This window comes from Lotus japonicus, chromosome 6 (genome assembly GCF_012489685.1).
Source record: "Lotus japonicus ecotype B-129 chromosome 6, LjGifu_v1.2".
NCBI lineage: Eukaryota > Viridiplantae > Streptophyta > Magnoliopsida > Fabales > Fabaceae > Lotus > Lotus japonicus.
The window spans coordinates 13,784,588-13,797,453 of NC_080046.1; the positions used below are offsets into that span (position 1 = coordinate 13,784,588).

At 35.7% G+C, this 12,866-nt stretch overlaps 1 protein-coding gene across 1 annotated transcript; it reads left to right on the forward strand.

The window, feature by feature from the left end:
- The first annotated feature begins 3,544 nt into the window (after nucleotides 1-3,544).
- Nucleotides 3,545-11,328, forward strand: LOC130724524 (arginyl-tRNA--protein transferase 2-like). The gene is made up of 6 exons (XM_057575764.1): nucleotides 3,545-3,814; nucleotides 4,146-4,184; nucleotides 7,316-7,466; nucleotides 8,355-9,488; nucleotides 9,816-10,131; nucleotides 10,839-11,328. Exons 1-6 carry the CDS (start codon nucleotides 3,682-3,684, stop codon nucleotides 10,953-10,955), a joined length of 1,890 nt encoding a protein of 629 aa, XP_057431747.1. The 5' UTR covers nucleotides 3,545-3,681; the 3' UTR covers nucleotides 10,956-11,328.
- The last annotated feature ends 1,538 nt before the right edge of the window (nucleotides 11,329-12,866 follow it).

Below are 12,866 nucleotides of genomic sequence, written 5' to 3' on the forward strand. Positions count from 1 at the left end.
CATTAATTTTAGATCATGTAAATTATTTGAAAATTGCTCATTATTACCACAACGAAACATAAGAATCATATTCAAATGAATCTGGTTGGTTGTTGGTTCCATAAAATTAGGTAACTTACACTTTTTCCTTTAAAGAGTGAAAAATTTGTAAACAAAATTCACCATCATGAGCTTCGTCAAGGTTATAGTTCGTAGATCTAAAAGCACTTTTAGTCCCCACGAATTTCTATTGTGAAAACGGAGTCCTTAAACTTTAAAAGTAACACTCGTATTCTCCGATGTATCCTCCATCAACATTATTGGCCCCTCTTTTGTTTTTCGTCAAAAAACTAACAGATAAGGGACCAAAAAGACAATTAAGTCAAAAGTTAATTAAAAAATTAAAGAATTGAAAATTTTTCTTCATCTTCATTCATTCATCTTCAAAAGAAGTCTAAAAATTCAACAAATGTTCATACTCAAACGCAGAAGATCAAACCAATCAAAAATCATTATCTCCTCCCTCTTTCATATACCCAAAATCATTATAACATATAAAAGTTAAAGCTTTTTCAAACCTAAATTTGTGCTTTTTAATCCAGATTTGTAATCTGATGAAAGCATACCACCCACATGCAATTTCTGCAATTTCAATTAGTGATAAGTGAATGATGAGAAGATAAACCACCCATCAACTAGAGAGTTTTCTTTCTAATATTTCTTATTAAAACTATATTCTAGGTTTTTCTGGGTAGTAATGAAAAAGATGATGAGGAATGTTTGAAGAAAGAGATGAAGTTCCTGATATTTTTAAAGTTTAAGGACTCTGTTTGCACAATAGGAACTTGTGGGTGACTAAAAATGCTTTTAAGCAGACTACGTCTCTCCCTTGATAAGCATCCACGTCATTTAAAATGTGTCACATCAGACAACAACATTAGAAATTGACGAAAGGACCTAAGTGCTCACCAGACATGTGAACATTTAGCCTAAACTCGGTTTCAATCAAGGATTAAGATCAAACATTTCTTTAATCAAACATACCAAAATATAAGTTTGCTACAACGCGAGACTAAAATCAAAACTACATACATTTACAAGGACTAAAATATATCTACCCCATATTGTCATACTTTAAATCAACCATGATCAAGCCATATTATCATTTAGATTTTCTTTCCCAAAATACTCTCTAGCTGACAGCCATGAGATTAATCCTCTTGAGACTCGGAGATCGCATTGAGTGTTAGACTCTTGCAACAAATCATTTTCCATACGCACTGCTCATGGATCAAACCTTGAGCTAGATGCTTGAGCAGATCAACTATCTACCAAATGTGCTAGACCTTGTTGGTATAATCATTTAGATTTATAAAATAATATTTTTAATTAAAAAAAAACTTCTTGTCTTTAAATATATTTTGTTGATAGTACAATATAAAATTTTCTACAATCCTAGTGTTGGGAATCGGTTCGAATTAGCCGGTCCGACTAGTCCAAGAAGAAACCAAGACCTCGGTTGGTTTGTCCTCTCTTATGACCACCCGCTTGTATGAGAATCGGTAAAACTGGTCCAAACTCGGTTAAATTGGACTGAACAAGTGCAATCACTTTTATGTTCTTTTTTCTAGATCATGATTCTAAGAAGAATTTATCTTACCATGATGCACAATTTTCCTAAAATAAATGAGAAGAAGGAAAATGATTGAATAGAGGAACTCCCGAACATTTAACGATCTCAAATATGTCGATATCAATGGTGACTCATTATTTCGATGAATAATTTCTTTGGACAGAAGAAGATTGTGGAAACACTTACTCGAAATCTCACTTATCAGATTCCATTGTGAAAGACACCATTTTTACTAAAGAATTCGCCATGATATATCTGATCTATGCATAATATCATGAAAAATGGATACAAAATTTTGGCTGCTACTTAGTATCGGCAATAGGTATGAAAAAGTATTTAAAAATATGAAATTTAGATATATGTACCCTGTCAAAGTAAGAAACCAAGGTATATATGTTTGGAATAGATTCCCTCGGAGGATAAAAAATTAATTTCATTTTTTTAGTTTTAATTATATATAGGCTAAAAAGCATTTTTGGCCCCTGATGTTTCAAGTTTGTGCAAATTCTGCCCCTATCTATTTTTGTCGATGTTTCTACCCCTCATGTTTTCAAACAGTGCACCGTCTACCCGGAGGGGTAGAAACATCGACAAAAATAGATAGGGGCAGAATTTGCACAAACTTGAAACATCAGGGGCCAAAAATGCTTTTTAGCCTTATATATATTATTATTAATGTTATTGAACTTTGATTCGCTGCCTCAATGGGTTGAGTGATAGTTCATAGTAGTAATGTACATTAATAACTTCATGAGTCAAGTTTTTTTTTTTTTATAGGCAAATGTTAGTGGTTAGTTGTTAGTAAATTAGAAAATTCCTTCAAATTTTCCTTCTAGGATTCGAACCCTGGACCTTCCCCTCCTCAGCCCTTATGTCCCCTAGCTCTTACCACTTGAGCTAACCCTCAGGGACAATCACCCGCAATTCGGGGTGTTTGTGGGACGGGTTGGACCTGTCTTTTACTCTATTCTAAATATTGATCGGTTCAGTTTTCAAATTCGAACTTGTTCCTAGTTTCCAAAAAAACCTCAATGAAGTGCGAGTTAACAAAGACCGGAGCACAAAGGGGGTGGGACACGAATTGACCCGAAAAACAAACTAAATGTCAATTTCGAATCCCGCCAAAGAAAAACAAATACTTCAAAAATTCGGTAAACAAAAACTAATTTCCAATCCTATTAATGAATTATATGAAAGAAAACATAGTTTATTATGATAATTTGTATTGAATTTTGCATGACACAAAATTTGAATCTAACTATATAATGAAATGCATTTCTATTATACTATTTCATTTCATCATAGATATATACCGGGTTTCAACTATTTTGACATGAAAGTTGAAATCTCCATATGAAGAAAATATAGGAAATTCTTTGGGCACAATTTCTAAAGTCATTCATGATATATATCAATAGAATTGAAGTTGATCATAACAAAATACTAAACTAGAGAAAAAAAAATACTAATTTTATTCACTTGAAACTTAACTATTAATAAAAATATACAAAACCGCGTTTTGAAGTTAGCAAGTTAGTGTGGGATGAGACTGTCAAAAAAAAAAGTTAGTGTGGGACGAGTTAGACTTAACTTACATCAAACCCTATTAATCAGGTCTCATTTTAAACCCTCATTCAAGAATGAAACTTCACGTATGAACTATGCTTAAGATTGGACTCTTTTCAAACCCATTCCTAACCTAAAATAAGCCAACAAGACGCAAGTTTAAGAGATTCGATCAGGACAAGTCAATGATGAGAGTCGAGTCCTATACAACACAACTTGCAATGAATGATAAGGTAAAAAACAAAACCCATTTATTTTACCAGAGTATCAACCTTCGCAGTTAATTAATTTTGCTGTCAGTAACTTTTGCCATCTCCCTTCCATGACGGGTTATTTGCCATATGGCGTCATTATTATTTAAACCAGAAAATGAAAGAAAGAAGAAACCTCTGATTCTGCTAGAACTATAATCGCCGCTGAAGAAAAACAGTGATCGGTGTCGATTGGAATCTTCATGTACGTCGTCGTTTTAGCCCCAAACCTTCACCTCCTCCTCTGAAGCTATGGCGGGGAAGAACAAGAACGAAGCTAGCAGCAGCAGCAACACGCCGAAGGAGAGTGTCGTTGTCGATTGGGGAAGGCGTCGAAGCTCTTGCGGCTATTGCAGATCCTCCCGTCACAACAGCATCTCTCATGGTCACTCTCTTACTCTCACTCTCAATTCCCCTAAATTTCTTCCTTCATTGAATCGATTGGGTTTCGGCTTATTGTTGGATTCGTCAATTTTTTGAATTTTGTAAAAGTTGTACCCACAAAAGTAGTTGATTTTTGTTTTGTTAATCTGATTTTGCTCAATGGGCATTTGTTTTTTCAGCTTTTGATCTGCGGGAACAAAAAAAGTTTGGATTTTTAATCAATTCGCTTGTTGTTGTAGTTGGTCGATTATGCTATGCCTATGATTATATGGTCGATTATGTAATGAATCGATTTTCTGATTAGTTCTGTCTTTCTTGTTCTCTTGTCACAGGCATGTGGGCACATAGTGTTACAGTGGATGACTATCAAGGTTGGTGTAGTTTGCTCTCTCTTGGTTCTTGACATTCATGCTTATTTTTCTTTTTTTTGCATTATATAATTTCTGATTATGAGTGGGAAGATGTCTAGGTTTAAATTAACGAGCCATGAAGTAATTTACCTACTTGACATGGTTTGGAGATTTGTACATTCTGCATTACAAATCAAAAGTGATGCAATATTTTCCTCTTCAAAGTTTTGATAAGTGAATTTTGCTCTTCTTTCTTATCTTGAAGTGATGATCTTTTTAATCATGGTTCAGTTTTCTCCCTTCTTTCTCGGGCTTCACATTGCTTTATGTTCCAAATTTAACTTCTGCTTTCTGGAGAGATTTATTACTATTCTGCTCGGCAAATCCTACCTTCCCAGGCTGCATTGGTGAATTGGACTCCAAGCTCCGGTTGGCGGTGGAACGACGCGGTCACCTGCAATAAGGATTATCAGTGTGTACCTTGGATTTGCAGGGTGACCTTATTAATAGATGGTGGCAACCATGCCGTTATGGTTGTTACCAAGGTATTCGAGATATTAGTGCAGTAGTTTTTAGGAGAGAATTTACGGTTAGTCAGTTATTCACCTAGTCGTGTCCGGCCCAAGTGGGGGAGAGAGGTTAAGTGGGCCGAGCAATATGGGGCAAGAGTTTGGTCAGTATTAGTGGCCCCACAGCCAAGCTTTGCAGATCCTCGTCAATATCTGGCGGGTGGAATCGCTCAAAGCCATCTCTGACGCCCCTCCGATCGCGTTTACGACAATGCTGCTGTTGAGGTTGATAGTTGGATGTATTATATGGCTGGGAGCTCATGTGGAAATTAGTTTGATTTGGAGGGAAAGAATTATTGTAATTTAAGAATTGGGAAATTATATAATGGTGGGGAAATGTAGGTTGAGGAGAATTAGGAAACACATTTCATACATCCCTAAAAGGTATGGTAATAATTTTAATATTTTCTTAACATATTGTGCGAATAAAAAGTAAATTCACGCCGCAATACGTATCGCAATGACCGCATTGGCTGCAACCGTAATGGCCGCAACCACGACCGCAATTTAAAACCCTGATTCTAGTATACAGTCCTGAAATGGATATAATCAGATACGCACTATGGAATTTAAGATATAGATTGATGATAATCTTGATCCTACTTGTTGAGCAGAAAAAACCCACACCAAACAAGCTAGCTGTTGTAGTTGGAGAGCCCAAGGCTTTATAAACCCCACATTAGAATCCCATACTTCCAATGTGGGACTCAAGTCCCATACCTTGCAATTGGGTTCCTAGCATCCCACCATGCTCCACAGCTCCGGCGCCCATGCTGGCTGGCTGTGCACTAGCCCTTTGACTAGTCCCGTGCGAACATTGCATGCTGGCGTCACCACCTGCGCTGCTCATTTGCGGCTGAGAGTCATGGTAGAAGGCTGTAATACCAATTGATAAGAACCTTGGGAGAACCACACCACAAAAGCTAGCAATTTAAAACCCCGACTCTAGTATAAGTCCTGAAATGGACATAATCAGATACGCACTATGGAATTTGAGATATAGATTGATGGTAATCTTGATCCTACTTGTTGAGCAGAAAAACATCACACCACAAAATCTAGCTGTTGTAGTTAGAGAGCCCAAGGCCTTATAAACCCCACATTAGAATCCCATACTTCCGATGTGGGACTCAAGTCTCACACCTTGCAATTGGGTTCCTAGCATCCCACCACACTCCACTAGCCCTTTGACAAGTCCGGTGTGAAGATTGCAAGGCCGATGTCACCACCCGCGCCGCTCGTTTGCGGCTGTGAGACATGGTGGAAGGCTGTAATACCAATTGATAAGAACCTTGGGAGAACCACACCACGAAAGCTAGCTGTTATAGTTGGAGAGCCCAAGGCCTTATAAACTCCACATTAGAATCTCATACTTCCAATGTGGGACTCAAGTCCCATACCTTGCAATTGGGTTCCTAACACGAGTGTCCAGTGATGGTAATTAAGTCTAAATGTAGCACTAAATCACGAGAACATGGTTTGTATTGCATGCAAATTAAGACTACCATGTTGTTTACTACTCTAGTTTACAGTCCTGAACTGGAAATAATCAGATATGCTCTATGGAATTTGAGATCTAGATTGCTGATTATCTTGATCCTACTTGTTGAGCACAAAAAAACTGTGAAGTTATTGGATTCTATAACTTTTGGGACTTGAGCTTCTGACTCCATGTTCTAAAGCTGAAATTGAAAGCTATACGAAAACAATGTGTGGACTGGACCTGATACGTGTGACTATCATGCATTAAAATGCATAATTTTTTATCCCAACCATTACAACATGAAATTTCCCTCCAGATCATAAATAAACCCTTAATTAAAGAAAGCAATTTGTCCACTTATAAATAGAGTAGGCCATGGAATAAATCAGTAGTCTAGAGGACAGGTCATGCTGGCATCCGACTCGCAACCATTGTAAATAGATTGGCGATTGAATAAATAATTATTCTAATAGAAAAGGTGTTTAATTAAATTAATAAGAATTGTTGTAGAAAATAACTAGAGCATAAAGGAGGAAGGTGATCTTATTCTCATTGATGGGAATAGATTTAACGTTCCCACAGACGGTGTTAATGATCTGTTCGGTAAATCTGACCTTCTTCCCAGATTGCGTTGGTGAAATGTACTTCAAGCTGCAGTTGGTGGAATGGCAGGGGGGGCTCCGGTCAAGACAGTTTGAGATTGAGCATAGTGCATAGTAATCTAGGATTATCTGTGTGTACTTTGTATGTGTAGGATGACCCTTATTTGTAGGTGGTGGAAACCATGCCGCTGTTATGGTTATTACTTATTACCTTACCCCTGAATTCGAGATTTAGGGGAGTAGTTTTTAGGAGAGAATGATTTGGAGTTACAAACCTAATTGATAAGATTTGTTGAAACGGATAAATCATAGATCAAGTGTCCAGCCCAAGTGAGCGAGAGAGGTTGAGTAGGCTGAGTAAATATGGGCCAAGAGTTTGGTCCTTAACAATAACTCTTCTCATTTAGCTAATGAACAAAAACTTTGATTTGATACTCTAAATTGGTTTACTGGTTTGATTTCAGATTAACTAAGCTTCATTTTATTTTCTTTTGCTAGCACTTCTTGATAGGGGATGGAGAAGATCTGGATGTTATATTTATAAACCGGAGATGGAAAGGACATGTTGCCCATCTTATACAATTCGCTTGAAAGCAAGTGATTTTATTCCTTCTAAGGAGCAACTTCGTGTGTCTAGACGAATGCAAAGGTATGCTTGTTTCATGTGATATTTCTTGAGGTACATAATTTTAAATTGATGATATTGGAATTACAAACTGTTATTATTTTTCATTTTCATTTTTCAATTTCAAGTTAGTTTATTGAACAGTTAACTTGGAACTCTAATCTGTCCACCCTATATAATAAAATAGAGTCGTCACTCTTCTGAGTGAAATATTTTCTCAGTATATTCTCTTTTTCTTTAAGAGACGTGGCTTCACTATTGAAAAACACCTCTTTGTTTTCAAAATCCCTTGATGAGTTTCAAAATTCTTTTATCTTAATTTTTTTTTACTCAGCCAACTTCAAGTGCTTGTACTCTCAAATTAATTATTTTCAAATTCGTCTTTACATACTAATTCAGAATATACTCTCCGTGAGAGTGGCCGAATTGCATAGTGTGCTCTCCCCTAAAGAATCTTTTGAATAGTTTTGCATATAATTCTTATAATCTTATTTTTTGAAATTTAAATATATATTTTTAAGATTCTGAATGAATTATTTATGCATACTTATAGTTTATAAACATTTATCGCTTAGTCTTTTTCTTTTTATTATAGTTTAAAAATACTTGTGCAATGTACATAATATTTGCTAGTTATTATAGTACAAAAGGAAAACTTTTTATAACTTCATTTTAGTATCTTCAGGGATGGGGTGAGAGGTGGGTGAAAATTTGAATTGCATCAATAAACTACCTTAAGAGGCTCTTTCTCTTTCCTTCGCTTCCTTTATTTATGCAGGAGCTTTCAAATCGGTTGAGTACATTGGATATTGTGTTTTTTAGCACAAGCTGTTTTTGATATTTGTAGCCCATAAACGTGCACACATAGTGTGCTCTATACAATTTTTTTCCCTGACAGTTCTACTTTCCTAGGTTTTTAGATGGAACATTGGATGTTAAAAGAGCTGATCTCATGGAGGACTCTAGTACTTCAAAGAAGTCAGAAAGCTCTGTCCATCATAACTTCTCAAGACCCATGTCAGAAGAATCTCCTGGCAACCAAAAGGTCAATGAGGTTGAAAAATCATTGGAGCATTTATCAGATCAAATTGATAATGTAGTACACATGTTCAATGAAAAAGGGGAATTTCCCTCTGGTACTAATTTGCCAAAAGCTTCAGTCAGAAAGGTTTCACAGGGTAAAAAAAAGTTACTGGTCAATGGATCAGAAGATCTCTTATATAGTAGCAATATAGCCTTTCAATTAGCAGCATCCATAAACAGAGCACGAGCAAGTGACAAGGATGGAAATGATTCCAAGCCATCCAGAGATCGTGAAAAGGACAATGCATCGTCTCATAAAGTTATTGCAGAAAAGCTGGTAGCATCTTTAATTCCATTCTTAGAAGATTCTGGTCTGTCTATCAGGGCTTGCAATGGACATGTCAATTTTTATGCTTCAAGTAAAAACGTTTCCCTGAATGGAAGTGTCCAAAATGCTGCAGTTCCTATGAAGTCTGGAATGAAGCGTGATATTGGAGGAAATTGTTTGGTTAGTCCTGAAAATTGTCAGGTAAAACGGCGAAAGTTTGAGATACGTTTGAACAGGTCTAGTTTTGATCCAAAAGAATTTGCTTTGTATGTAAGATATCAGCGACAAGTACATAATGATAAACCACAAAATCTCACAGAGACCTCGTATCGGAGGTTTCTGGTTGATACTCCATTATTGTATACTCCTCCTACTGGCGATAGCACAACGCCTCCTTGTGGCTTTGGCTCTTTCCATCAACAGTATCTAATAGACGGTCAGTTAGTGGCCGTTGGTGTTATAGATATCCTTCCCAACTGTTTGTCCAGTAAATATTTGTTTTGGGATCCAGACTTTGCCTTTCTATCACTAGGCAAGTACTCAGCACTTCAAGAAATAGGTTGGGTGAAAGATAACCAGGAGTATTGTCCTAGTCTCCAGTACTATTATCTGGGCTACTATATTCACTCTTGCAACAAGATGAGATACAAAGCTGCATATCGCCCATCAGAACTTTTATGTCCTCTTCGATATCAGTAAGTTGTCAATTTCATTATGCAAATGATTTCATGTCTTCACCATGCTTGCTGCCTATTCATGAACTTGTAGAACATTTACTTAGTCTTAAACCCTTGTGGTTTGATCTCTTATATTTTTCTTCACCTCTTTGATTACAGTTACTAATGCAATCTGAATGCCTATGCAATAGACAATGTAAACTAAAATGAGTATTGCTCCATCAGTCTTCCCCTATATAATTATGTTATATTGGTCATTGTATATTTTTTTCCTGAATTTTGATCACTTTTTGCCTGCTCCCTATATTATGTAAGATGAGGCTGACACCAATTCATGATCTCCAGGTGGATTCCATTTGACATTGCAAGGCCTTTGCTTGACCGAATGCCTTATGCTGTCTTGTCAGATTATTCCGTTTTACAAAATGGAGACTTGTCCCTACCTCAAGTTACTGAAGATGTCATGGGAAGGCAGCTTGATGATGTTGGTCAAGAAGATGCAAATGATGTTCCAATGTATGAAGATGAAGAGATGGATGAATCTGAAGTGGAAAGCTCTGATGATGAACCTGACCTAGAAAATACATCATCTGTTGAACCGGAAAATGTTGATGTCAGCAAAGTCTTGCTAGGGATAAAGGGATCTCGTGCGAGATACAAGGTATGATTTGTTAGCAGATACATACTTCCTGGGAATTAAGCACCTAGTTGTCCTTAAAAATGTTAGCTATGATTTTTTTTAATAAAATGCAGTTATTACTAATTAGTCGACGATGCAAACTGATGAATGTTAGACTGACTTTATTTAACCAAACTTGTTCCAATAACATTATGATAGGCCAAATAAGAAGGAAGATAACAAAGATTTTACTGAAGTAACACCCAGGTTATTCGAGAGAACCTGACTCTCCCTATTCCCAATTACAAATGATCCCAAAGATACCCATACTCTCACTAAACTTTCTTACTTATAATACTCCCTTTCACAAATTAACTAACTAAACTATTAACAAACTAAACTACTAACAGACTAAACTATTGGAGCACCTATCGCATTACACTCAAATCCTCCATTTCCTCTCCTTGTTCTTAATCCTGTCTTCCCAATAAAATATAACCATTAAGATAGAAATGTAATTTTTTGTTTATTCTTTAACTATATTTTATTTGGAGGGAATGGGAGGAGGAAAGAGGATTTGAATCTGATAATGTAGGAAAACTAACATTCTGAGTGGATACTAGTCATATTGCATGTTTAGGTTGGCCTGTGTTTAACCAAGAAAACTACTGCACTGTTTGTTACTTTCCAGTCTGACTTATTCCTTGTCTACTTTGACTTTGCATATACTGCACCTTTCATTTCTGAAGGATCTGCGCAGTGTCTTCGGTGCTGAGCAGCAGAGATACTTGGAATCCCAGTTGCAGAAATATAGGAGGGTTGTGGGAACAGTGTTATCTGAGCGAATGGTGTATTCTCTTGGTTAATTTTGATCTTGGCACTTGAATTAAATAACATGCTACTACCAATGTTCCCAGGGAAAAAGAAAAAAGAAAAGATCCTCTGCAAGTAAAATCATGTATTCTGCCGATGGATCTGCATCTGGTCTCTGATTATCTCTAGCAATGATATTGGCTGTAAGAATTATGTGAATCCTAGAAGTTTATTGTGGATTGTGTTATTGAACATGTCTGGTTTGGTAGTCAAATTTCTCAACATTTGCATGTATGGAATTGTATGGCGTATTCCTTTGCCAGCATTATTGTCTGGTATGGTCATTGCACCCTCATTTCTTGATGCTACTATATATCACATTAGATCCTTTATTAATTATTTAGACACTGAACTTGCAGTACAAAATCATTATTGTCTGGTATGGAATTTTATGTGAATGTTTTCGGCTTGAACTTGCATTGCGTACCAATTCAAATACTTGCATTGCGTACCAATTCAAATTTGGATGTGACGGGGCCTGCAAATTGGTATGCAAGCAATTTTAGTGATGGGGAAAATATTACTAGTATATAATAAAAATAAAAATAAAATAATCATTTAAATTCAAAAGATAATAAAAATATCAAAACATAAATTTTAAAATAATGTTATGTGGAAACCAAATCAGAACATTACCTCAAAGAGCACAAGTTACTAATTGATTTTGAGAAAATTAATTTCATGTATTCCAAAAATTAGTTTCCTGAACATTGCTTCAGAAACTGCAACTTACCGGAAACTAATTTTTGGAACCTAGTTCACGTATTAAGAAATTAGTTACCAGTAGAAAATTTTCAAAAAAAAAAACTTCAAAAACTAATTTTCAAAACACTTCAAAAGCAACTAATTCTATAATAAAATTACTGGACTGACGTGCATTCAAAGCGTGATAGCATCTATTCCGATCTCAGTGCAATAATAAGGGGATGTCAATACATTTTGCAAACTAGAGAGATTAGTGCAATAATATTAAACCTCAACCTCAGGAGAAGTTCCCCTTTTATAAACTTTTTTTTCCCTTTTTTTTTGCGTATCTTTATTTTAAATTGAGTGTTATTGATAATCTTGATGTCATATTTCTTTATGTTGAAACTCACATTAAATTTAAACAATAAGAAATTAGACCTTTTATCCATCAGGTGCCGGTCACAGCGATAAAATGTGACTGTTTGAACCCTTGGATTAAGAGTTTGATTCTTAAGAGTCACACTCTTAAAAACCTTTTGACATTCACCACACTGAGATTAGAATTATGAGAGCAATTTAATTTTAAGGAAAACCCTTCTAAAAAAAAATATAAAAGATATTAAACTAACACTGACATCACTTTTTTAGTTTTTTTACATCTTGCACAATTGCACGCTACAAACTAATTGAATTGTGTTGTCAAAAAAAAAAACTAATTGAATTGTAATTATGTGAATTGCTTATTTAATAATGCAATCAACCCCCTCTTGAATTTTCTATATATGGTAAGTCATATCGGTCATTTATTCATGTTATCCAAATACGCATACTTGCCTTCACAGAGTGGAATCAGAGTTGAGATTAACCATATATAGTGGTAAAGGTGTGAAGTCTATTAGCTTCTAGCAAATGCAAACATAGTATATATTTCGATTTTTCGATGAGTTAAGCATAACGTGAACAGACTCTTCTGAGTTAGGATGCCAAAATCATCTGGGTTCTTTACCTAAACTTTAGTACAAACAGTTCAGTCAAACCTAATTAGATATTGGCTTGGCATAGCTAACTACCATTATTTTTATTTATCATTAATCCTTATATCAAGCATACATGTAGGGGGGAAATGGAAAATACTAATGCTGCCAGTAATAGCTAGTATAATACAGAAAACAATAGCTATCAAATTGTTGAATGGGAAAGATACTTGCTAGTGGCCA